Source organism: Pseudorasbora parva, chromosome 8 (genome assembly GCF_024679245.1).
Source record: "Pseudorasbora parva isolate DD20220531a chromosome 8, ASM2467924v1, whole genome shotgun sequence".
In the NCBI taxonomy this organism is placed as follows: domain Eukaryota; kingdom Metazoa; phylum Chordata; class Actinopteri; order Cypriniformes; family Gobionidae; genus Pseudorasbora; species Pseudorasbora parva.
The window spans coordinates 47,782,941-47,810,932 of NC_090179.1; the positions used below are offsets into that span (position 1 = coordinate 47,782,941).

A 27,992-nucleotide genomic window follows, 5' to 3' on the forward strand; every position below is an offset into this window, starting at 1 on the left:
AGCAGAAGCTGTGAAGAGTTCAGCTCGGAGTCGATTGAGAAGAAAGAGGGTAAGATTTATTAGATTAGATCCGTTTTTGGTCAGTGTGACTATTTTTCAGGTGCATTTTACGCAGTACATCGCGCAATACTGATTGTCTTTATTGTTTGTTTTTACAGCTGCTACAAGCAAGAAAGAGTGTGTTAGCTGAGGATGAGGTGGGCCTTTGGAAATGCGCTACCATAGACCTGATGTCTGATAAGGAAGACGGCATCGTTCGCGCGGTGTCTGGATGGACTGTTTGACCAGCCAGGAGCTCGCCGAGCTCTGTGCCACGCTGCAATCAAGATTAGAGGCGATTCCAAAGAACAGGGCAATGCACGACAGACGTCTGAAAAATGGACTGAAAACAGACAGAATGGCGCTAGTTACCTACAGCTCTGAAGCGGAAAACAGAGACTTCATGGTGCTGTAGGATTTTGGGCTTCTCGTGAGCTTCCTATTGTTGTGTGGGCAGATTTCAAACGTTTTGCATTTGGTTGTGTGTTTGTGTTTGTTCTAATAAAGCTCTTTCTTTGAATAAACTGCACGTCCCTGGCATATTTTCCTTTCCTCAATCAATGAATGTCCTTGATGGTTATAATAACGTAGTCCATAGGATGACAATGACATGAATATAAAACATAATAGCATATCACATGAATATGAATATATACAATTAAAAAATAATATGCAAATCATAATTTGATATATATGTGTGTAAAATTATTATAATTTGGGGGTTTAAATTTATTAATTTATTACCCAGGTTGACCAATAGTAACAGATCTGCCAACCAATCACGAGGGATATTTCTTGTTTCAATGTAGTAGTTTCAACCAATACTGAGTGAGGAAATTCAAGCCATTCCGGCAAGGCGCCGCCCAGAGCTGCTATTCATATGCTAATTAGAGCCATTAGCGCCGGCGCCAGCATGCCTCCGCAAGCTCCACATACGTCATGGTTCGTTTCCGTCAATATGTGGCACAGACGAACGCGACGTTCACAGGCTGTAAACTGACGTTAATTGTCGAAAATCAGGGAGATTTCCGGCCGTTTACGGGGACGAAAATCCCACTTTTCATGCAGTGCTCGGTTGACACATCCCACAAGGACAATGAGAACTCCACACAGCCACAACAATTGCTCATGGACACACTCCCAGCTGAGCCCTGCCCACAGAGCTCACTACAGACAGACTGTGAAGGATTAGAACTGCTCCAAGATTCAGCACCCAAAGATGACTTTCTTGAAAATGGACAGCAAAGCCAGGACAACATACTTCAACTTCCGATAACACCAGAGCAACAGCCCCTCTCACCAGACATGTCATTCCTCTCTCCAGCATCCCCGCATCTGGGCTTCTCAGAGAAAATGGAGGAACTGATTTTTGTTGGAACCAGACTATAACACTCAATTGCTATGAGCCCCCAAATATCGACCAAAAATCGTCGAGCCCCACAACCACCAAAGCCTGTGGGCCCAGCTCCCCCTCCTCCTGTGAGATTTCTTCGGTCACAACGCCAGGGCCCACACCCTCCTCCATCTGTTGTAGGTAAACCAAAAACATCTGATTCCAGCTCTCAGTGATGTGTTTTGGGTCCCCGCTATGATAACAGTAACTTTATGAAATGTTTACAAAACAAGTGGGAACCCAGTGTGTCTGCCTCTTTCTCTATCTCTGTTCTGTTACGTGAAAGAAAGTCTAAGGCCTTGTCAGGCCGTTTAACAAACCAATATAATCTACTGCCTGTTACCTGTCAAACTGAGACTAATGTGTGTGAAAAAATTAATACTGTTAAGTTAGCACTTTTAAACATCTGTTCACTTAAGAACAAATCATTCCTAGTCAGCGACTTAATAACCACTAACAACCTAGATTTTTTGCTTCTAAATGAAACGTGGCTAGAAGAAAACTGTAGTGCAACAGTCCTCAATGAAGCAGCCTCTCCTAACTTTACTTTTATGAGTGTTTGCAGAGCAGTTAGGAGAGGTGGGGGTGTTGCTGCTCTTTTTAAAGATGTCTTTCAATGTAAGCAAGTGTCATTTGGTGAATATTTGTCTCTAGAATATCTGGGTATTGTGTTAAAAGGTTCTCCACGCATCCTGCTTATCATTGTTTACAGGCCTCCAAAGTACTCTCCAGCCTTTATTGAGGAATTTACAGAACTGTTATTAATAATTTCCTCAGAGTTTGACTGTCTTGCTATTGCTGGGGATTTTAACATTCACATAGATAATATTGAATCCAGTACAACAAAAGAGCTCATGACTGTTCTTAACACTTTTGATTTGACAGCATGTAAATGCACCCACACACAATCGTGGACACACTCTAGATTTACTTATCAGTAAGGGTCTAAACATTTTATCGATTGTTATTAAGGATGTGGCACTGTCTGATCATTTCTGTATTTTCTTTGACATATAAATCTCTCCTGCCATTGAAGCTAGATCTGTCTCTGTCAAAAAGAGATGCTTAAATGAGAACACTAATGTGCTGTTTATGAAGGCTTTATCTCTAAAACCAAGCATATCTGCAGACTCTGTTGATTTTCTCCTTGACTCCTTTAACTCAAAAGTTAAGAGTGTAATGGATGATATTGCCCCTCTGAAAGTCAGGAAAAAGAGTGGCATACAAAAGGCACCATGGAGAAACTCAACAGCAGTTCAAATAATGAAAAGACAATGCAGAAAATCTGAACGAAAGTGGCGGAAGACAAAACTTGTAGTCCATTATAACATCTATAAAGACAGCCTTCATGCTTTCAATGTTGAACTAGGCAAAGCTAGACAGACCTTCTTCTCAAATATTATAAACAAACACATAAACAACACGCGCACTCTTTTTGCTTCTGTAGACAGACTAACAAACCCCCCGAGTCACATTCCCAGAGAAATGCTCTCAGACAGCAAATGCAGTGAGTTTGCTTCCTTCTTTTCAGAGAAAATCAAAAATATCAGAAAGGCGATCAGCACATCCTCTAGTTGCTCTGGGGTCAGTCAGATCAGACCAAACCCTCGGAAAATTACTATGTCTGATTTCGAAACAATTGACGGTAAAATTTTAGAAGACACAGTACAGCATCTTAAAACATCAACCTGCACCCTTGACGCACTCCCCACTTCTTTTTTCAAAAGTGTGTTTAACTGTTTGGAAGCAGATCTCCTTGAAGTGGTGAACTCCTCACTTCTCTATGGGACTTTTCCAACTGCCCTTAAAACTGCAATAGTTAAGCCTCTTCTGAAAAAGAGAAATCTAGATAACTCCATACTGAGCAACTACAGATCAATCTCAAATCTCCCCTTCATAGGCAAAATCATTGAAAAAGTTGTTTTCAATCAACTAAACAAATTCTTAAACTCAAACGGATTCTTTGACAACTTTCAATCTGGTTTCCGACCGCATCACAGCACAGAGACAGCGCTCATAAAGATTATAAATGATATTCGCTTAAATACTGATACAGGCAAAACATCAATTCTGGTTCTACTCGATCTCAGTGCTGCATTCGACACTGTTGACCACAACATACTTCTAGACAGGCTGGAAACTGGGTCGGGCTTTCTGGGATGGTCCTCAAATGGTTCAGGTCATACTTAGAAGGGAGAGGTTATTATGTGAGTATAGGAGACCATAAGTCTGAGTGGACGTCCATGACATGCGGAGTCCCACAAGGGTCAATTCTAGCACCTCTCCTGTTTAACCTGTATATGCTGCCACTGAGCCAAATAATGAAAAAGAACAATATTGCTTACCACAGCTATGCTGACGACACCCAGCTCTACTTAGCACTGTCACCTAATGACTACAGCCCCATTGACTCCCTGTGCAAATGCATGGATGAAGTTAACGACTGGATGCGCCAAAACTATCTTCAGTTAAACAAAGACAAAACTGAAATCACTACATCTGGAAACAAAGATGAAATTCTCAAGGTGAACGCATATCTTGAGGATAAAGGTCTGATAAAAAAAAATCAAGTCAGGAATCTTGGTGTGATTTTGGAGTCAGACCTGAGTTTCAGTAGTCATGTCAAAGCAATAACTAAATCAGCATACTATCATCTGAAAAATATTGCAAGGATTAGATGTTTTGTCTCCAGGCAAGACTTAGAGAAACTGGTTCACACTTTCATCACCAGTAGGGTGGACTATTGTAATGGCCTTCTCACCGGCCTTCCCAAAAAGACCATTAGACAGCTGCAGCTCATACAGAACGCTGCTGCCAGGATTCTGAGCAGAACCAGAAAATATGTGTGATGGGTAGGTTTAGGGGCAGTGTGTGTGTGTGTGTATGTGTGTGTGTGTGTGATGGGTAGGTTTAGGGGCAGTGTGTGTGTGTGTGTGATGGGTAGGTTTAGGAGCAGTGTGTGTGTGTGTGTGTGTGTGTGTGTGTGTGTGCATGAGTGAGTGAGAGTGTGTGTGTGTGTGTGTGTGTGTGTGCGCGCGCGAGAGAGTTTGTGAGTGTGTGTGATTGTGTGTGTGTGGTGTGTGTGTCTGAGTTTCTGTGTATGTGCATTTGTGTATGTGCATTTGTGTGTGTGTTTGTGTGTGTGCGCGCGCCCGTTTGTGTGTGAGTGAGCGTGTGTGTGTGGGTGTGTGACAGTGTGTGTATGTGTGTGTAAGAGAGTGTGTGTGAGTGTGTGTGAGTCAGAGTTTGAACTAGAGATGGGAGATTTGGCCTAGAATCAGGGGCGTAGCAAACTTTTCAAAAGTGGATGGATGTGGTTTGTTTGTTAACGATGAATAAAATAACAGAAGGATACAAAACGAATAACACACAATAAAGTGACCAGATTCCTGAAGTGGAAACCGCGGACATTTCCTATTCGAGTGGTCCAAATACTACTGAAAATCTAATTTGTTATTATCTATTAACTGAAAAACAGGGACAATATATGTTTGAATGTTTTTTGGTGTTGTGGGCTCCCTATATTATTATTAACATTAATAATCTTTATGATTTAGTTTGATTATGATGATTTTTGATGATGCGCTGCAGTCAGTTGCAGCTCGTGGCTCTAAGTTTCACGGGTAGATTGCGTCATCAACACACATTATCGCAATAGTGCAATAGAAGTAAAATCTCTATCGTAGGCTAATTTTGTATTGTTTATACTGCATATTATTCATATTGCCCATTACTAGTTTGTACACATCTCCATGGTTTATTGAACTGTTAGGCCGGTTTCACACTGCACGCGTTATCAGGGCGTAAGCAGCCAGTGTTTTTTTCGGCGCCCATGTTAACAGATTAGAGCATTCACACCGCACGCAGAGGCGTCGCAGGAGCAGAGCAGAAGAGGCAGTGCCACGATCGTTTCAGAGCAGAGTCTATAGGCTCCCCGGCCTGAGTCGGGCGGTGGGGGTATGTGGCAAGGGGGGCGTGGTTTAGCGAGGTCGGCAGCGGGAGAGAGAGCCGCGGGACAAGCGGTAAGTGAGTGGGTTGGAAGCAGATTAATAACACCTGTTTCTCGTTCCAGTAATGAGCGCGGAGAGGGTATAAAACATCGGTGGAACCGGAGATCGAGGAGAGAGAGAGAGATCGGACGGTTGATGCCAAACCCCCACAGAGACTGAGTAACCGGAAGCCGGAAGTGCCGACCCGGAAGTGATCGTGTGATCGTGTTTATGTGAATCCACACCTTAGTGTGTGTTTTGAGTTATTGAGAAAATAAAGAGAATAGCATCAACCGTCCCCCCCCCCCATTTCTGGAGAGGAAGTCGGCCACAGCCATCTGAGCACCCGGCCTGTGGACCACCTGGAACTTAAAAGGCTGAAGAGCTAGATACCAACGGGTGATCCGCGCGTTGGTATCCTTCATGCGGTGGAGCCATTGGAGAGGAGCGTGGTCCGAACAGAGGGTGAACTCCCGCCCCAGAAGGTAGTAGCGGAGGGTGAGAACGGCCCACCTGATGGCAAGGCACTCCTTTTCGATGGTGCTGTACTTAGCCTCTCTCTTCGAGAGCTTACGGCTAATGTACAGCACCGGCCGCTCTCCCCCCTCCACCTCCTGAGCCAGGACTGCGCCCAGCCCCCTGTCCGACGCGCCAGTCTGCAACAGAAAAGGGAGAGAAAAGTCAGGGGAGTGTAAAAGCGGCCCGCCACATAGAGCAGCCTTAACTCGGGTGAAGGCCTGCTGGCACGGCTCCGTCCATTGGACCGTATCTGGTAGCCCCTTTCTAGTAAGGTCAGTCAGAGGGCTGGTGAGGTCCGAATAATTTGGTATAAACCGTCTATAATATCCCGCCAGCCCCAAGAACTGCCTTACCTCCTTTTTGGTCTTGGGTCTCGGACAGGTTGCAATTGCGGCGGTCTTATCAATTTGGGGACGCACCTGCCCATGACCCAAGTGGAAGCCCAGATACCTTACCTCCACCCGCCCAATTGCACACTTCTTCGGATTGGCCGTGAGCCCCGCTCCCCTCAGCGACTTCAAGACCGCCCTGACATGCTGCACATGCCGCTGCCAATCGTGACTGTAAATCACGATATCGTCCAGGTAGGCAGCAGCATATGCGGCATGGGGACGCAAAATCCTGTCCATGAGGCGCTGAAAGGTAGCGGGTGCCCCGAACAAGCCGAAGGGAAGCGTGACGAATTGGTGCAATCCAAACGGCGTGGTGAAGGCTGTCTTTTCTTTGGACAATGGAGACAAGGGGATCTGCCAATAGCCCTTCGTTAAGTCCAATGTCGAATAAAATCGAGCCGTGCCCAGCCGATCAAGCAACTCGTCAACCCGCGGCATTGGATACGCGTCGAATTTCGACACTGCGTTCACCTTGCGGTAGTCGACACAGAACCTGACCGAGCCATCGGTTTTAGGGACCAAAACGATCGGGCTCGCCCAGTCACTGTTGGACTCCTCTATTACTCCCATATCGAGCATTGCCCCTAATTCTTCCTGAACTACTTTTTTCTTGTGTTCAGGTAAGCGATACGGCCGGCTGCGAACTACCGGGTCGGCACTTCCGGAACACTCTTCGCAGAGATGTTGCGGAGAGCCACTGCTTCCGGATATCGTGTTGCGTAGTCCACGATAACTAGCGCAAAACGATCCCCGCGTGCGGATCGCTCTAATGGCCCGATGAGGTCCATCGCAATTCTCTCGAAGGGGACCTGCATTAATGGAAGGGGGCGCAATGGCGCTTTTGGGGCGGCCAGTGGATTCACGAACTGACATTCAGGACAAGACGCGCACCACCTGCGCACATTGTCGTGAATGCCTGGCCAAAAAAATCGGGTCATTAAAGGATTCAGCGTGGCCGCCTGTCCCAGGTGGCCCGCCATTGGGTTAGAGTGAGCCGCCTGGAAAAGCATTTCCCGGCGGCTCTTTGGTACTAACAACTGGGTTGTATCCACTTTTGTCTGAGCGTCTTGGGTCACTCGATACAACCTGTCCTTAATTATGGCAAAATAAGGATACGTGACGGGCAATGCGGGTTGAAGGGACTGACCGTCGATAGTGCGGACCTGCTGGAAAGCATGTTTTAGGGTCTCGTCTTGAGACTGCTCCAGAGGGAAGTCATCGCGGTCCGAGAGAATCAGTCTCTCGACCCCGCTCGGTTCCTCTGAAGCAGTTCCCGAGGGCCCCGTATCAGTCTCGCCAACCTGCACACGCACCGCCCCGTTCCTAGCCTTGTTCTCCCAAGCGGCATCCGCGCATAACGACCCCAATAACGCCGGAAAGGCGGGCCAATTCGTCCCCAGAATTAGCGGATGCCGGAGGTGGGGACTAACCGCCACCTCAACACTATGATTTTCTCCCCTAAACTGTATCGTGACTGGGACAATCGGATATTCCACCACATCCCCGTGCACACACCGCACCTTAACCATGCGGCTTGTATCCAATGCCCCAGGCTGCATCAGGCTTTGATGGATCGAGGTTTGGTTACATCCTGAATCCACCAAGGCCTGATATGTACCCCCCTTGATACTCACAGGAATTTGGTACTCTCCTGCTTGATCAGGGGTGGTCCGCTGGAAGTCCGGGACCCGGATCATTGTCCCGATGTCCATCATCGGACATCGGTCCACAAAATGGTCCGGGTCGCCGCACCGCCAGCAGGCCAGCCCAGGCCTGCCCGCCGCCCCTGCGGCGGGGAGTGGGTTGGAATATGAGCGCGGAGGGGGGGTGGAACCGGAAACGTTATCCCCGCCCGACCCCAGCAGCCCCGCCCCCCTGGGCGGGGCCCTCGAACTCCCGTACTGCCCTGGGCCCATTCCACCCCGGCCTCTGGGGGGAATGCGAGGGGGCCCTGGAGGGCGGGACCTAGGGAGAGGGACAGGGCGAGAAGGAGAGACAGAGGGGGGAGAGAGAGAGGGAGAGGTTAGTAGGGGCTCGCCGACCCCCGGGCACGCCACCAGATGGTCCTCCGCCAGGTTGATGGCCGTCGTCAGTGACGTGGGCCGGTGGCACTGGACCCACTCGGCGGTCTTCTTGGGTAGCCGAGCGATAAACTGCTCCAGTACCACCAGATGGACGATGTGGTCCACGTCGCTTCCACCGGCCAATAGCCATTTGCGGCACGCGTCCCGGAGCTGTTGGGCCATCGCGAAGGATCGGCCGGCCTCACCCCACTCCAGCGAGCGGAACCGCTGACGATGCTGCTCGGGGGTCCGGCCGACCCGCTGGATGATGGCCCTCTTCAGGTCTTCATAATCCAGGAGGTTCGCCACCGGCAGTTGTTGGGCGGCCGCCTGGGCTTCTCCAGTGAGCAGTGGTATGAGGCGCACCGGCCACTGTGCCCGGGGCCACCCGCAGGCCTCCGCTGCCTTCTGAAAGAGGTCGATGAAGGCCTCGGGATCGTCCTGTGGCCCCATCTTGTGTAGGGGCACGTGGACCGGTGCGCTGGCGAGCCCGGCGGCTTCGGTGCGAACCTCCCGGTCTATCCAGCTCCGGAACCTCTCGCGGTCCTCTTGCTGGCCGCGGACGATGGCCTCGAAGCGGTGCTCCTGGTCCGCCCGCAGGTCCAGCATGGACTGGTGTTGTTCCTGGTGGAGGGCCGCGAGAGAGGTGATGATGTCCGCAAACGGCGAGGCGGAGGGCGTTGGTGTTGTCATGGCGGCGGCGCGGTCCTACTTCCTTCCCGGGTTTCGGCACCACTGTAACAAAGTTCGATATAATGAGGAAGGAAGAGGACACGGGGGTCGGCTGGACGGTTGATGCTATTCTCTTTATTTTCTCAATAACTCAAAACACACACTAAGGTGTGGATTCACATAAACACGATCACACGATCACTTCCGGGTCGGCACTTCCGGCTTCCGGTTACTCAGTCTCTGTGGGGGTTTGGCATCAACCGTCCGATCTCTCTCTCTCCTCGATCTCCGGTTCCACCGATGTTTTATACCCTCTCCGCGCTCATTACTGGAACGAGAGACAGGTGTTATTAATCTGCTTCCAACCCACTCACTTACCGCTTGTCCCGCGGCTCTCTCTCCCGCTGCCGACCTCGCTGAACCACGCCCCCCTTGCCACACGCGCGAGACACAACTTTCCAAAGACTCATCAATATTATTTTACTTTCAAAATATTGCAAATCGCGTTCTAATCGCAATACAAATGCCTTACAGTGGGGGCAAATGCGGTCAGAGATGATGTTTTCTGTCTGACCGTCAATCCGAGATGTTTCAGTCGGTCTGAGATGATATTAGGGCTTCCAAATTTTGCAAAAATGTTGATGGATTGGTGATGGACACTATTATCAGCTATTATCATATTTCTTTTACAACATCAGCAAAAGTCGTCAGAAGCCATTGGAACATCTTCCTCTAAATCACAAATACAACTCAAAAGAAGTGCTGTCTCAGATGTTTCTCCACTCTGCAATCGTCATCTCCTTCATCGCTCTGATTGGTTTTAGGTCTATCCAATTGCGCCCAGAGGTGCAGGGTGCAGTTATGTTCTTGAGGACATTAAATTGTTCCTCAGGTCAACAAAAAATAAAAGGGGTGTAAAAATGCAAGAATATTTTCCGGACTTGAAACAATTTGTTGACAAAGCAAAACGTTGGATGGCTAGTGACTCCTTTACCAACAAAGAAGTGTATAGATTGAAGAAAATTGTGAGGAATATAAATAGCACCCTTAATAATGATGGTGTATAAAATTAAGAAGAGAGGAATTTTCTTTGACATTTTTTTCACCATGAGTGAGGTACATATTGCGTCTATGAATGTTAATGGTGCAAATAATTCTAGAAAAAGAGCACAGATTTTTGAAGAAATTGAACAGAAAAACATAGCTTTTCTACAAGAAACTCATAGTAGTGAAGATAATGTGGTTGATTGGATGAAGGGATTTAGTGGAGTTTCTGTGTTAAGTCATTATTCAAATGTGAGTGAGGGAGTTGCCATTTTATTTAGTAAGAATTTTAAACCAATTTCATATGATGTGGAGGAAATTGTGAGAGGTAAAATGTTAAAAGTCAGAGCTGTGTATGAACATTTTGTGTTTGTTTTTATCTGTGTGTATACTCCAACTGCACCTATAGAGAGAGGTTACTGTTTTTAGATACTCTTTGTTTATTTTTGGGTGGTGACTTTAATTGTACTGAGTTTGATATAGACAGGAATCATGTTGAACCCCATATGGTTTCACGTAAACAATCAATCAATCAATCAATCAATCAATCAATCAATCAATCAATCAATCAATCAATCAATCAAATCAATCAACTTTATTTATATAGCGCTTTTACAATCACGATTGTGTCAAAGCAGCTTCACAGTGTCAAACAGGATAATATTGCGGCAAAATTAGATTTGGCTGTACAGTCGTACTGGAGAAAACAGTGATGTTATCAGATTATTTTAATTTATCATATAGCGACAATGTTGGCAGATCAGTATTCAATATGAAATTTCAGGGTTTCAGAACGCTTAATTCACCTTATTGAGAAGTATGATTTATGTGACATTTGGAGAGTTATGAATGGTAATGAAAAACAATATACATGGGCTCATGTACGTGATAATTATATGTCATTGGCTAGGTTAGACAGATTTTATGTTTTTAAACATCATTTGAATGTGTTTAACAAATGTTTTATCACACCTCTGTCTTTTACTGATCATCATATGGTCAGCTGTAAATGTATTCTAAGTTCAGTGAAATCTAAAAGTGCATATTGGCATTTTAATACGAGTCTTTTAAATTCTAAATTATTTATTGAATCTTTTAAAAAAAAATTGGAAGGGTTTTAAGGATAAGAAATCTACTTTTAAATCAATACAACAATGGTGGGATTACGGCAAGGTGCAGATAAGACAGTTCACACAACAATACACTCAACATGTCAAAAGAATTGAATCGTTCTTTAGAAATGCTTGAGAAACAATTGACGGAGTTACAAAAAAATTCTCAAACCTCAAATTATAGTAATTTTAGGGAAACCTTTTTTAGAAAAAAAAAATGAACTTAAGGAGCTGTTAGAGCATAAAGCACAAGGGGCATTAGTTTGTGCTCATTTTTTAAATATTGATCAGATGGATGCATCATCCAAGTATTTCTTTGGTCATGAGAAGAACGGGCAGAAACGTTTAATTCATGCTCTGCGTTCTGAGGATGGTACTTTGTTATCTAATCCCAGACAGATTCGTGAGGTAGCAATTCGGTTTTATCAGTCCCTGTACAGAAGTGAAATTAAGCCGGAAGGGGGGGAAAAATCTCCTTTTTTAGATGATCTACCAAAGATCTCAGAAGAGTCCAATGTAGAACTGGATTGTAGCCTAACTCTATGAGAGCTCCATAAAGCACTCCAAGACATGGAGTCTGGAAAGGCTCCTGGTGTGGATGGGCTTCCAGTGGATTTTCTGAAAGGGTTTTGGTCGGAGATAGGGTGTGACCTGCTGGAGGTGTTCAATGAGAGCTTGCTAAAGGGTGGGTTGCCGTTGAGCTGCCAAAGGGCAGTGGTTACTCTTCTTCCGAAAAAAGGTGATCTCACTGAGATTAAGAACTGGAGGCCGGTATCCCTTCTGTGCAGTGATTACAAATTACTTTCTAAAACTTTGGCTAACAGATTGACTAAGGTAATGGGACAGGTGATCCATCTAGATCAATCTTATTGCATACATAGCAGGTCAATCTTTGGCAATATTTCTTTAATTAGAGATATTATACAGGTTTCCAAATTATTTAATATCAATTGTGGTTTGTTGTCTTTAGACCAAGAGAAAGCGTTTGATCGGGTGGAGCATGCTTATTTATGGAATGTTTTAAAAGCTTTTGGTTTTAAGGGGAAGTTTTTAAACATGATTGAAAATTCTTTATAGTGACATTGGCCCTCATTTATCAATCTTGGATAGAAACTGGTGTATATGTTGGCGTAAGATTATGCTTACACTCCTCTCACCGCCTGATTTATGAAGCTGTGCGCACCTCTGCAGTCCAGGTGTACGCAATACCTGCCCTTGATAAATGCCGCGGCTGAAAACGATCGTCATTAGAATAACAGGCCCCTATATATTCAAGTCTCCGCCTCCCGCACGCCCTTATTTTACGCCATGGACACATGGAAGACGGCAAAGAAGCGAAACTTCTCCGACGTGGAGATCGGGCGCGCTCAATCATCTCACTAGTCCACTAGTCAGGGCACTGATTAGGACATAAGTCAATGGGCTGACTCCCTGATCAGTGCCCTGACTACTGAACTCGTGAGATGATTGAGACGCGCCCATCGAGACCATCACCAGGGAAGTGGGAAAAAAAACGAAATTGTTTTATTTAAGAGTATAAAGAGTGGGAATAAAGGCGCTCACAAAAACAAAATATGGACCCAAATAACGAGTACTGTTAATAGTGTGGGGGTTGAGAAGCGCACTCCAGCAGTTTAAAGCTGTTTGGATGATAAATTACCATCACAATGCATTATTTTACAGCACGTTTTGAAACAATTAGCATTTAATTTCGTATCACGTTACATGTATTGGGGTGTACGACAGTGATGATGATGTGATGTGGAGTACCATTCATTCACATTAATAATTACATGACAATTTGTAAGATTCTTCTTATTATTATTTGTATTCTTATTATTCTTATTCTTATTATTCTTAATGACGCTTGTTATTTAGAAGAAGAATGTCGTTTTTATTGATTACATTATTATTTAAAAGAAGAAGGTCATTTTTATTATTTTGTCAGTCTGAATTATTTTAGTTCCAGTCCGTGCGCAGCTGCCGGGCCAGGCGGGCCTGAAACGTCAGATAAAGCGCACAGGCTCGCGACTGGAGGAATACATATGCCTACAAATCAAACGCTTTGGTAAAGTCACACAAATTAAACATTGATGTTCATGTTGCACAAAAATAAACACTGAATGTTGTTGTGGTTTTTAACAGTGGGTCATAATATAGCATATCTTGTCAGTGCGTTTTGTGGTGTTAGGAATTGTTTTTCTGCACATTTTCGCACTAACTCAAACGTGCGTACACCACCTCCTGAGCTGGCGTAGGATTTGAGCGTGCCGTACGCCAACGTCCATATTGATAAATCTCAAAGTCACCGTGGGTTTGGGTGTACGCAAGGTGTGCGCTGGAAATTTGGTGTACGCACTTTTGATAAATGAGGGCCATTAAGAGTTTTGTTAAGATAAATGGTGGCTTATCCTCTCCATTCAAGGTCAATAGAGATATTAGGCAAGGATGCTCATTATCAGGAATGTTATATTCTATTGCTATTGAACCACTTCTACAAGCAATCAGGAAGAATATAGATGGTGTTAGGATACCATCTTGTGATGTTAATGTTTGCTTATCAGCTTATGCCGATGATCTTATAGTAATGATTAATAAACAAAATGACATACATGTTTTATCTAGACTGATAGAAGACTTTGGAAAATGGTCTTCTGCAAAAATAAGTTGGAAAAAAAGTGAAGCTTTTTATTAGGGGACTGGAATGAAGGGAGACCAATTCTTCCTGAAGGTTTGTGTTGGAATAAGTGGGGTTTGAAATATCTTGGAGTTTTTTTGGGGAGATGATGATGTTGTACAAAATAATTGGGATGGGGTTTTGTAAAAAGTTAAAGGTGGTTTAGACAAATGGAGATGGATTCTACCAAACTTGTCTTATAGGGGAAGAACACTTATTGTAAATAATTTGGTGGCTTCACTTTAATGGCATAAATTGGTTTGTATCGATCCTCCTGTGAAGTTGATAGCTGAGATTCAAGCAGTGTTTGTTGACTTTTTTTGGGACAAGCTCCATTGGATTCCTTAGAGTATTTTATATTTACCCAAGGAAGAAGGGAGACAAGGACTGGTTCATATCCAGAGCAGAATTGCAGCTTTTCGGCTGCTTTTCTTACAAAGACCTCTTGATGGACCTATAAATGTAAGCTGGAGGGCGATTGGTTGTGCTTTATTTAGGACTGTGGGAAACCTTGGACTGGATAAACCTTTATTTTTAATGGACCCTAAGTGCCTGGATCTTTCAAAGTTGTCATCTTTTTATCAGCATGTTTTCAAGATTTGGAGTTTTTTTCATGTTCAGAGGAATGAAAATTGTCATTCCATTTTTTGGCTGCTTAATGAACCTTTGATCTTTAAGGCAAGACTGGATCTTACCGAGTCAATTTTTTTACCAGGATTCAGTAATCTATTAAAAAACTCAGGAGTTTGTACTTTAAATCAGTTACTGTGTATAGCTGGGCCTCATTTTAAGAATGTGGAAGCTGTAAAGGAAAAATTGGGAATCAGATCTGTTCGTTTTGTGACTAGATATCTGACTAAGTTGAAAGAAGTGTTTACGGATAAAGAAAAAATGATGTTAGAGGACTTTTTTAGGGACAAATATCCCTGATTACGAAGATCCTTTTCCTTGTTTAATAATTCAACCAAAGTTTGAAGAGTATTCAGGCTTTTTCTTTCAACAAAAGTTTTCGTCTATTGATTTTTTTTTTCATGTGTGGGGAAGGATTTGTATAAAAGGTGTGTGCTCATTCTCAATAAAAAGACACTTGATAAGAGAGTTGATACCCCTTGGCGTTCTGTTTTAAAAGTAGGTGATGATGTAAGACCTGAGTGGAGAGTGTTGTACAAGCCACCATTATCAAAAAGAACAGGGGATTTGCAGTGGAGAATCCTTCACGGTGTTATTGCGGTGAATTCTTTTGTGTCAACTTTGGATTCTGATAATAATGCGGGTTGTCCATTTTGTCCTCAAAAAGAGACTGTTTTTCATGCTTTTATGCAGTGTTCCAGACTTGATCCGTTGATTGAAGTGGTGAAGGAATTGTGTACCAAATTTAATGTATGTTTTTATCCTGAAACTTTCATTTTTGGTTTTAAATATGTACAAAAAAAGTGTGTTATCTTTCAATTATTGAATTTTATTCTTGGGCAAGCTAAAATGGCGATCTACATGAGTAGAAAGAGTAAAAGTGAACAAAGAAGCAATGATGATGTTGTTGATATTTTTTAGTCTTTACTTAAAGCAAGAATTCGGATTGATTTTAGATATTACAAGGCTATGTGTGACCTTTCTACTTTTGATTTGAAATGGTGTATTTGTGATGCTTTGTGTACAGTTGTTGAAGATGAATTATTTTTTTGTGTTTAATTTTGTGTGAAAAAGGGGAATGTAAAACAAAAAACAAAGAATCCCATAAATTGTGATGAAACTCTCTCTCTCTCTCTCTCTCTCTCTCTCTCAGAGCTTAACTTTGAGAGCTGATCAAGCATATTCATTACACACACACACACACACACACACACACACACACACAGATAATTGTTCTCAGTGTTACTTACGCAGCTGATCTAGTTGCTGTAACCACACACACACACACACACACACACACACAATATTACAGCACAGTAGAGCTACACACACACACACACACACACACACACACAATATTACAGCACAGTAGAGCTACACACACACACACACACACACACACACACACACACACACACACAGATAATTGTTCTCAGTGTTACTTACGCAGCTGATCTAGTTGCTGTAACCACACACACACACACACACACACACACACACACACACACTATTGTTCTCAGTGTTACTTACGCAGCGTATCTAGTTGCTGTAACCACAGGCAGCAGCTTCTGAAGAACTTCATCTCCTGTGTTTACTCTGTCACTGTTTGAACATAAAAAGATAAAAAATAAGTGAATTATTAATGATGATAATAAAAATAATAATTAATATCAGAGGTGAATAATGGTCAGGCCTCATCCGTTTGGGAAGGTGTTTATACACAAATCCGCCGTGAACTCTATGGGCGCCGCCATCTTGCCTGCCGCCATTACTGTGTGCCTGTGAAGTGACAGTGTGACACTTGCCGGCGCCCTCTAGTGACATTTCAATGAAAGCGGATCCTGCTCATGAAATGAAATGTCTGGTGAAAGGGAACATTGGGTATATGATGTCAGGCAGTGGCCAAAACTCAGCAGCAAGGCACGCAGTAATGGTGGTGCTGCTTTACTTCAGTGTTTTTGCCGGATGTGTGTATACTAAACACGCAGACTGGGTTCCGGCGTGATGAGACGTCATGCTCGGCCAGATTCGCCTGGAACTCGAGCTTCTTCGGTTGCGGAGCCGCACGCAGTTACAAAATTTGCCGTGCACACCGCCAAGCGAAATGGGGTCTCGTGTGGAGTTTAAACAAGGCTTAAAGCTACACTGAAGTTGGCCGTTTGATAAATGCAAGTTAATTCTTCAGTTCAATCTGTGTGTGCTAAAGGCTCATACGTTCCTGTAGAGATAGCAATAAACATTCTCCTTTTTGACCAAATAAATGAAAAGCATATCATCGATGTCTTCTCTCTTGCTGTCTCACCTAAAATCTCACCTAGCTTTCCTCAGAGATGGTCAAGTCAAGTTCAGTTTCTGCATGATTACATGATATAACCATTTTTTTAATACTGTATCCTAAATTGTGGATAATATCATATGATGAAGTAAATTTCTGGAGTGTTAACGATTAAAAGAAAAAACAACAAAAGAACCATACAGAACTGAAAACCGTGAGCCTAAAACCGTGATACGAACCGAACCGTGGGTTTGGTGAACCGTGCCGCCCTTCACTGTAAAAAACTAATTATTGAAGAATTGTGGAAACTGACAATTAAATATTGACTCAACAAATTGCTTTCAAATAATTATCCTCGAACAAAAAGTTGCATTGGGGTAATTTTAGCTTATGGTGTAAAGGTAAAATAAAAAAAATAGATTAACTGAACATATTAAATTGTGTTTAATCAATTCATCAAGTAAAAGTGAAATATCTGTGTTTGCCGAACAAGCCTTGCGGAGAAAAAAACGCATGCGCAAACCAGACATGTGCATCCACCTGAGAGACACCGCTGGATCCAACGCGGATTCAAATGTGTGCGGGAGAGTGAGGAGACGCTGAAGTACGACCACAGAAGTTCAGACATCATTTCCAAACTGATTGTTCTTCATTTATGTTATGGTGAGTACTGAAATATGTATTTATTAAGTCTTGTTTACGTTAAACCGAGTGCAGGTCTCAATGTTTCAGCATAAAACCATAAAACATGGGCATTAATGTTACACTACTGCGGCCATTACACTAGCAGGTTAAACGAATGAACGACTCTCCGAATGTTTTACTCGAGGAGGACATAGTATATTGTAATGTCTGAAAAATGACAGACAAGGGAAGCTCTATTTCTGAATTTTAATCAGATTGAAGATGAAGACTGTCCCGCCGACCCACCGAACTTACTTTGTTAACCCCATCACTGCCGGTGCAAAACAAACGGCAATTTCACAATGAAGAGTCTGTGCGCTACAATATTTTCCATAGCCTACATAACATTGTATTTTTCAGAATAACAGTGTTCACGCCTTTAGCCTTTCATAAACTAATTTAGCCCGATACTAATATCTCATTTACTATTTATTGAACTAAATAACTTTATCAAACTATATTGTGATTGTGTTAAATGTATGAGACAGTAGGTATGCGAGAAGCTTGTTGGTTCTAATATTTCGAGTAAGCATGCTTGAGCTTCCTTGATCAAATTCCTTCCTTGTAAGCTGACCAGTAGGGTTGTGACAATACAGGGTTAGTTCACCACAAAATGAAAATGATGTCATTAATTACACACCCTCATGCCGATCCAGATTCGAGTCTCTTTCGGATTGTACCACAGACAAATAAAACATATTATAGTCTTCAGATAATATAGCGAGAACATGGGGAATGAAGATGTTCTGTATTGTTCTGTATTTATTATTATTTATTTATTATTATTATCTATTTTACAGAGTTCAGAGGCGTTGGAGCATCACAAAGTTGGAATGAAAATGGGAATTCTTGAAGTGGTGAGCAGCAACAGTTCCACTTCAAGATCCGTCTCCGATGTGCCGTCATGATTGACAGCTGAGATCGACGTCTTCTCTGAGTGAAGTCACTGAGGCACTAACAGACTTTTTTGGGGGATTTTTGGGAGCAGATTGGAGCTTTAGCTTTAATTTCTACATTTCCGTAACTGTTTATTTCACACCAACATAATGAATTGTTCTGCATCTGTGAGAGTGTGGGCGGGCTTTTGATATCGTGACTGTACTTCCTGCTCTACTGCGCAGACTCGGTCCCAAGATGTCCGCGCCGTGCAGGCCGCCTGAAAGCTTCAAATCGTCCAAGCGGAAACGGATGATGTCTCGTCGTCCATATTTTTTTACGGTCTATGGTGCATTCATTGTCCTCTTTGGCATGCTCAAATATTTGTAATTATACCATGGTCTATTTTAATACTCGATTCTGATTGGCTGGAAGGTGTGCAGTAAAACCGTTTAATGCACAGGTAGATCCAGTCAGTTTGATTACAGTTCGAAATTAATCCGCCACTATAAACACTGGTAACCATAGTAACGATATGTTATGATGTTATGACAGATATGTTTCCATATCTATGGCAACATTAAGTGACATGAGACATGAGGTGACACACAGAAGCCAATGGCACGTCACTATGCGCAGATAATGTATCTATGATGCGTGTATTGGCACATCCGTGGCACATGCGGTCTTCATTGTCATGTCACTGACATTATCGTGACTGACACTGACATGACACCGAGTTGCGGAACATGTCGCCGTGTGTCGTGCGTTTTTTACAGTCTATGATGGTCGTGACGCATACACTGACAGACTCGAACACCTATACTGACGTGACACAAAATCCTAAATAAATAGCCTAATTGTGTTGTATTTTAGATGTCAATAAAACGCATTAAAGTCAGTAATATATTTTTTAAACATGTTATTTGTGTCACGTCTGTATTTGATTGGCATGTACCACTGAATGTTTTGTAATAGCCTACGTCACCCATTCTAGGAAAAACACAAAATAAATCGGGTCATTACGACTACAAATAAGGCATTAACAGTCGCGTCCGTTACTGTAAAACTTTATTTTTGCGTGACATGCTGACCGTAGCCCTACGGCATGCTGACATCAGCCCTACGGCATACTGACATTAGCCCTACGGCATACTGACATTAGCCCCACGGCATGCTGACATCAGCCCTACGGCATACTGACATTAGCCCTACGGCATGCTGACATCAGCCCTACGGCATACTGACATTAGCCCTACGGCATACTGACATTAGCCCTACGGCATGCTGACATTAGCCCTACGGCATGCTGACATTAGCCCTACGGCATACTGACATTAGCCCTACGGCATACTGACATTAGCCCTACGGCATACTGACATTAGCCCTACGGCATGCTGACATTAGCCCTACGGCATACTGACATCAGCCCTACGGCATACTGACATCAGCCCTACGGCATGCTGACATTAGCCCTACGGCATGCTGACATTAGCCCTACGGCATACTGACATTAGCCCTACGGCATACTGACATTAGCCCTACGGCATGCTGACATCAGCCCTACGGCATACTGACATTAGCCCTACGGCATACTGACATTAGCCCTACGGCATGCTGACATTAGCCCTACGGCATGCTGACATTAGCCCTACGGCATGCTGACATTAGCCCTATGCCATGCTGACATTAGCCCTACGGCATGCTGACATTAGCCCCACGGCATGCTGACATTAGCCCTACGGCATGCTGACATTAGCCCTACGGCATGCTGACATTAGCCCTATGCCATGCTGACATTAGCCCAACGGCATGCTGACATTAGCCCTACTGCATGCTGACATTAGCCCTACGGCATGCTGACATTGCCCCTACGGCATGCTGACATTAGCCCTACGGCATGCTGACATTAGCCCAACGGCATGCTGACATTAGCCCAACGGCATGCTGACATTAGCCCAACGGCATGCTGACATTAGCCCAACGGCATGCTGACATTAGCCCAACGGCATGCTGACATTAGCCCTACGGCATGCTGACATTAGCCCTACGGCATTCTGACATTAGCCCTACGGCATGCTGACATTAGCCCTACGGCATGCTGACATTAGCCCTACGGCATGCTGACATTGCCCCTACGGCATGCTGACATTAGCCCTACGGCATGCTGACATTAGCCCTACGGCATTCTGACATTAGCCCTACGGCATTCTGACATTAGCCCTACGGCATACTGACATTAGCCCTACGACATACTGACATTAGCCCTACGGCATTCTGACATTAGCCCTACGGCATGCTGACATTAGCCCTACGGCATTCTGACATTAGCCCTACGGCATGCTGACATTAGCCCTACGGCATGCTGACATTGCCCCTACGGCATGCTGACATTAGCCCTACGGCATGCTGACATTAGCCCTACGGCATTCTGACATTAGCCCTACGGCATTCTGACATTAGCCCTACGGCATACTGACATTAGCCCTACGACATACTGACATTAGCCCTACGGCATTCTGACATTAGCCCTACGGCATGCTGACATTAGCCCTACGGCATACTGACATTAGCCCTACGACATACTGACATTAGCCCTACGGCATTCTGACATTAGCCCTACGGCATTCTGACATTAGCCCTACGGCATACTGACATTAGCTCTACGGCATTCTGACATTAGCCCTACGGCATTCTGACATTAGCCCTACGGCATACTGACATTAGCTCTACGGCATACTGACATCTGAGATCTAGAACCTCAACAAGCAAGCGAAACATTTTACCTCCAAGCCTAATAAACCTGAAAAACTCCATGTCTAATTTCACGAAAACAATCACCAAAAACGAAACTTCCAACTGTTTTATTTTTTTATATTTTATTAGCCTATTACTGAATTTAATGCATTAAATGTAGGCTAATGTGTCTTTAGTAGCCTATGTGGTTAAAGACGGGGGGGTTTATTTCACACTGGGCTACATAATGATGATTCGTTCAAATAAAGATTGCCTTGTCATTCATAAATAATTTTAATAAATCCATTAAATAATCATTAAGTTATGTTCGCTATGCTTAAGCAATGAGGGGATCTTCAGACTGACAAGAAGAGATCGTGAACGTCTCTCTCTCTCTCTCTCTCTCTCTCTCTCTCTCTCTCTCTCTCTAATAAATGTGATAATTTGTTCATATAAAAACATTCCGATGGCTGTAGCCACAATGCCCGTCTGTGCATCTGGCAAACAGCCCGATGCCTCTCGCTTCTCCTGAGGTGCTTATCAGATCATGTGAATACGATTAATGGCCGGACAAAGGCACCACGATGTCTGGAGACCACCCTTTGATCTCCCTTGGGAGACATCAAGCAGGCCCCGTAGTGACTTTTATTGCCTGCACGATACCCGACACCTCACACACACACACACACACACACACACACACACACACACACACACACACACAGGGTCCACCAAGTATCAAAGGAATGTATGATTAAAAGTCACCCCAAAAATGTATTAAATGAATGCTTTTCTGCTTAAAGCGTTTTTATATGTGTCTGAAATAATTAGGAGAAATTATATGAATAACTCAAGCTGTGTAGACCACCAGACAGTGGAAAGCCTCTATTTGTGTAGTCCCAGATCTCAGACTTATGATCCCTGGTATCCTCGTAATCAGAAAAATGTGATCGTACCGAATCTTGTAAAAGAATTTACAGAACATGCATTATTACAAAATTACCAGCGTTGGAAAGAAAAATGCATTAAACATATTAACATCGGAAAGAACCAAGAAATAAGGGACTGAACAAAGAACTTTGTTTCGCGCCGAAAACTCTCTGATCGATTGGACCATCTAGGAAATGGGCGTCACTCGACCTGGTCTACAAATGCCAATGTGACCCTCACTCTTCCGCTTTTGCATCGCATCAAACGCCAGGGCCATCGGCCACCAACTTTCCAGCCCCCCCGAGGGCATTCTTCAGAGAGGAGAACTCAGCCCACTTCCAGAGACCCTCCGCTTCACACCGACTTCGGAAAGAACCGCCGGACACGCAGGACATTTGAACTCAGAATACACGCACACACACGAGAAGCCAAAACCAAAGCAAGTATTCTTATTTCTAAAATCCAAACTGCTGTTAAAAGGGTCGTGTTATTTCCCGTTTGGGACAAGTTAACTCAATCAATCAATCAACTTTATTTATATAGCGCTTTTACAATCACGATTGTGTCAAAGCAGCTTCACAGTGTCAAACAGGGTAATATTGCGGCAAAATTAGATTTGGCTGTACAGTCGTACTGGAGAAAACAGTGATGTTATCAGCTTAGTTTAATTTATCATATAGCAACAATGTTGGCAGATCAGTATTTAAGTTTATAGAATTAAATAAGACCTAATTCATACATTTTATTTGTATAATAAGTTGAATAACTTTAATCATATTTTTAGTGTCCCCAACTGAGCAAGCCAAGCCAAAGGCGACAGTGGCAAGGAACCAAAACTCCATCAGGGCGTGATGGAGAAAAATAAACCTTAGAGAAACCAGACTCAGTCGGGGTGCCAGTTCTCCTCTGGCCTATTAACACACCGTGTAAGATTATTATTCTGGCAACCTTACAGGTCAGAAATCATATTAGATTGGAATATTCAAAATTTCAGGGTATAACGGAAGAGACAGATTTATTTGGAAATAAATGATGGGATGGTGCGTCGATTACACAAGAGTATGAATACATGAAAGATCGGAATTATTGCGCCGGAGACGGGTTTTGAGCATGTCGTGCCAGTGAGGCAAATTCGGAGGAGACACCATTTGACACGGTTCAGCAGACACTCCAGGATGAGCTGATCATGTCCAGGCAGGTCCACCATCCGATCCGGACAGGGCCCAGATCCGGGATAAACCTCGGGATAAACAGAGAGACTAACATTAGCGTAGATGCCACTCTTTTTATGATGTAACGAGTACATCAGGTGTTATGGGAAGTGTTCCCGGTTCCGGCTGACCTAGTTAATGCAGCCTAACAATCAGTCAATTGAATTGAATAATGAAAGTAAAAAATGTTCTATGTGTATGCCATAGTAAAGAGATGTGTTTTTAGTCTAGATTTAAACTGACAGAGTGTGTCTGCTTCCCGAACAATGCTAGGAAGACTATTCCACAGTTTAGGAGCTAAATAGGAAAAAGGATCGACCGCCTGCAGTTGATTTAGATATTCTAGGTATTATCAACTGGCCAGAGTTTTGAGACCGCAATCGACGTGATGGAGTATAATGCGTTAAGAGCTCGCTTAAGTACCGGGGAGCTAAACCATTTAGTGCTTTGTAAGTAATAAGCAAGATTTTAAAATGTATGCGATGTTTAATAGGGAGCCAGTGCAGTGTTGACAGAACTGGACTAATATGATCATACTTCCTGGTTCTAGTAAGAACTCTAGCTGCTGCATTTTGGACTAGCTGGAGTTTGTTTATTTAGCGAGCAGGGCAACCACCCAGTAGAGCATTACAATAATCTAGCCTTGAGCTCATGAACGCATGTACTAACTGTTCAGCATTTTGCATTGAAAGCATGTGCCGTAATTTAGATATATTTTTAAGATGATAAAATGCGGTTTTACAGATGCTAGAAACGTGGCTTCCAAATGAAAGATTGGTATCAAAGAGCACACCCAGGTTCCTCACTGACGACGAGGGCTTGACAGAGCAGTCATCAAGTGTTAGACAAAATTCTCGACACTAACACTAGACACTAACTCCGTGAGGGCTCTGTGTAACGAACTGAAGTGGACTCTCTCTCTCTCTCTCGTTCTCTCTCTCGTTCTCTCTCTCGTTCTCTCTCTCTCTCTGGTCTATTCATTCTTTTCGTTTATGTACCATATTCTTTTCGTTTACTATCTATATTTCTACTCTCTTTATGCATATTTAATATGTACTTTCTGTGGGAATTGTACTTTTATTTTTAGTCTGTGTTTATTAAACTTCCAAAAGACATTTAATAAATTGAATCTGTTTCTCTTCCACATACACAAAGTCAATGAAACTTACGATCTAACGTTACCTAACTGCTTATGCTACTATTCTAGTAAAGTAAACTGTACGAACATATGAAACATAATTTGTCCTGATCAGTAAAGTTAATGTTTCTTATGCGCTCGTAAAGCAGTAATCCCTTATTGAGAATTGATTTGAAAGTTACAGCTTTAACTTGTTTTTAACTTGGCAAATAACCATGGTATAAGCGGGATCCCTTACATGTTTTACAAAAATTAAAGTAAATTTACACTGAATATTTAAAGTCGCCCTCTCCTGTTACTTGCATTTTATGTTGTGTTGACATCTTTGCACTTTAGCAAATATTAACATAATATTTAAAATTATTTTAATGTTTCATATTGTTAGTGCAGTTTCATAAATGTAGTCTAAATACCAAAATGTCAGTGAAATTTCTCTGAACACTGATAATACATGTTTTTAAAATATTTGTGGTTTTGTTAATGTAAGGTCTAAGGTCTAATGAGTTTTGTGTATCTTAGAATCCTGAATTGCATGATTTTTATCTTTTTAAAGGGATCCCCTGGTGTTGAGACTTGTATGGCTTAATATAACATAAACGATGTCTCTTACTGAATTATGTAGTAGAAAACCCATGAAAGATCTACGTTATTTAAAAAAACGATTTTATATCTGGGCCATGGGCGGCGCCATTTTGTTTGCGTTCTAGGTTGATGACGTAGAATGGTTGAACTCCTCAATCAGCTGGTGCTACCCGTAGCTATTTTTACCACAACGCAACTCGAAAATTGTTTCAGAGTTAAACAAAACCAATGAATTGCTTTGTAATTGTACTTAAAACACACTCAAACACACATGTGCACACAAACTCTCTCTCTCTCACAGAGTCACACACACCCCAACAGATCGGCGCGAACACACACACACACACACACACACACACACACACACACACACACACACACACATGCAATGCGTGCATGGATACATAACCCTTATTCACTATTCCCTGTGTTGATATCATAGATAGACTGTTGATATGCAGTAGATTAACTGTAATGCCTAATATGACCAGCAGAGGGAAATATCTAGGTAGGATGATGGGATAGGGGACGTGAGGAAGAGAGGCAGGATGTTTTGGTGATGATGCATGGGATTGGTTTGTGCATTAAAGTTTGAGCACAAGCTCAGTGAATTAACCTCAATCTTTCACTTTTAAGACACAAATTACTTTCGCTACTTTTGTTCACTAATACAACTTGAAGGAGTGAATGAAGACGAGTGCGTGAAATCGGACAGCTGTTTGTAAATCGGCTGTACACTCGTTATTGCGGTGAACGTGAGACTGAATGACTGCACTCAAACATGTCCACTATGGTGTCGGACAACACTACAAATGGCCGTCCCTTCAAATAATGCCCTATTTCAGGGTATAGGGGTCGATTTCGGATTCAGCCCCTGTCGTGGAGACTGACGAGAGCAGCCCATAACACCTCGAATGAGAGAGCAGTCTGTCAGGTGTGTGTGCGCGCCCGCCGATCTGTTTGTGACTTGTGTAGGTGAGTTTGTGTGCACGTGTGTTTGAGTGTGTTTTAAGTACAATTACAAAGCAATTCATTGGTTTTGTTTAACTCTGAAGCAATTTTCGAGTTGCGTTGTGGTAAAAATAGCTACGGGTAACGCCAGCTGATTGAGGAGTGCAACCATTCTACGTCATCAACCTAGAACGCAAACACAAAATGGCACCGCCCATGGTCCAAATATAAAAATCGTTTTTTTAAATAACGTAGATCTTTCATGGGTTTTCTACTACATAATTCAGTAAGAGACATTGTTTATGTTATATTAAGCCATACAAGTCTCAACACCAGGGGATCCCTTTAAGATTTTTATCTACTAAGGTCTACTGTGCAGAAATGTTCATTGTATTTAGCATTTAAGGTATTTTCACAATACTGTTGTAGATTTAATAAAATGTATTAAATAAATAATAAATAATAATTAAATAAATAGTAAAAAAAAAAAAAAAAAACTGTACAGTGCTAATTAACTGAGACTTCTTACAGCTCTTACAGGTTGTTGGCCTTGTTTGTTTCATTGCTTCTATTGCTCTCCCCTTTTTTGTAAGTCGCTTTGGATAAAAGCGTCTGCTAAATGATTAAATGTAAATAGCATGTGGCAGTATGGCTTGAGTTTTTAATATATATATATATATATATATATATATATATATATATATATATATATATATATATATATATATATATATATATATATATATATATATATATATATATATATATATATATATACTTCTTTTGGGGCAACAGTGAATAAACAATTCAGTGAAGTTGCTTTACTAATATAAATTTATCAAATTACATTTTTAGTTTAGGTAAAACTAAAAAGGAATGCTACTACAATTTAAAATGTACAATTGGGCCAATACCATGGGTTGGTAAACTAATTTCTTTTCAATTGTTTTAATGAATTATTTCTCATTGAGCCGATGTTAACAGACTATTGCTACAATTGATAAAATTACATTTACAGAATTTCACTTCGGCCCATTGAAAATTTTAGATGTGACCAGTCACTAGAACATGTTGAGTTGGGAAGATTATATTTTTTTTATAGTGTTAATATGCTCCTAAAACACAATCATCTGTTGCAGTTTTCGTCCATTTTATTAATTGTTTCTGGTATTTATTCAAGTGTATTTTTTGTGAACAGACTGAGAGTCCATTGCTTTTAATGTTTTTGGTTGTTTTGTTCATTTATTGTGGATATTTAAAATGATTTCCGCTTTCAGTGTTAGATAGTCTTTAGAAATAAAAGTTTATTGATATTTGAAAAGGTGTACCTGCATTATTACGCCATTATCATTATTTTGGATGAACATTCTCTCAGAACAAAAATATTTTCGTTTATTGCAATAATTTCTTGGCAAATTTATCGTTCAGCAAAATGTGTTATCGTGACAGCCCTAGATAACATCACCGTTTTCTCCAGAGCGACTGTACAGCCCAATCCAATTTGGTTGCAATATTTTCCTGTTTAACACGGTGAAGCTGCTTTGAAACAATCGTCATTGTAAAAACACTATATAAATAAAGCTGACTATTAAAAATCTTTATATTAACTGGCTTTTCTGTGAATGCAATACAGTGAACGACAGCCGTCTGTGTCTCCAGTGGCTCACATTATTGGCAGTTTAGTGTCGAGTGATTCATTTACACCAAAACTAAAAGATAACGTGCCTTCATCTCTGGAAACATTATTTGTGTCTTACATTTCATAATGAACTCAGATAAGCTCAGGGCCGACTCGTTCTCCAGCAGGTCTTTTTCATGAATGTGAATGTGTGCAAAGGATTGTGGGTGATTGAGCTGAATTAAAGATGCGAAACGAAGGACCCTTCAAACTGAGACGACCTTCAGAGGCGCTTGATGACGTGGCCGTCGAGATCTGCAGCCTTACTAGGACACAGCCTCCGTTTGAGAAACACCCGCAAATTATGAACAATATCCCAGAAATCAATCTGTGCCCCGTGATTTAAACACCTCTGATCTCTGTGTTTCTCTTTGGTCATAATGTTTTAGACTGTAAGGATT

The 27,992-nt window shown here is 42.5% G+C and overlaps 2 protein-coding genes and 1 long non-coding RNA gene across 3 annotated transcripts in view; all 3 read right to left on the minus strand.

Annotated features, from left to right (window-relative positions):
• LOC137084572 (ribonuclease inhibitor-like) overlaps window positions 1-27,992 on the minus strand; it is a 184,109-nt gene that overhangs the window by 105,580 nt on the left and 50,537 nt on the right. The gene's annotated exons all lie outside the window — the stretch shown is intronic.
• Window positions 1-27,992, minus strand: part of LOC137084933 (uncharacterized) — a 113,884-nt gene that overhangs the window by 54,999 nt on the left and 30,893 nt on the right. The gene's annotated exons all lie outside the window — the stretch shown is intronic.
• LOC137085249 (NLR family CARD domain-containing protein 3-like) overlaps window positions 1-27,992 on the minus strand; it is a 57,372-nt gene that overhangs the window by 12,758 nt on the left and 16,622 nt on the right. Inside the window, exon 6 of the mRNA XM_067451805.1 lies at window positions 8,556-8,876. Within this exon, the coding sequence (XP_067307906.1) occupies window positions 8,556-8,876 (321 nt within the window). The remainder of the gene's footprint in view (window positions 1-8,555; window positions 8,877-27,992) is intronic.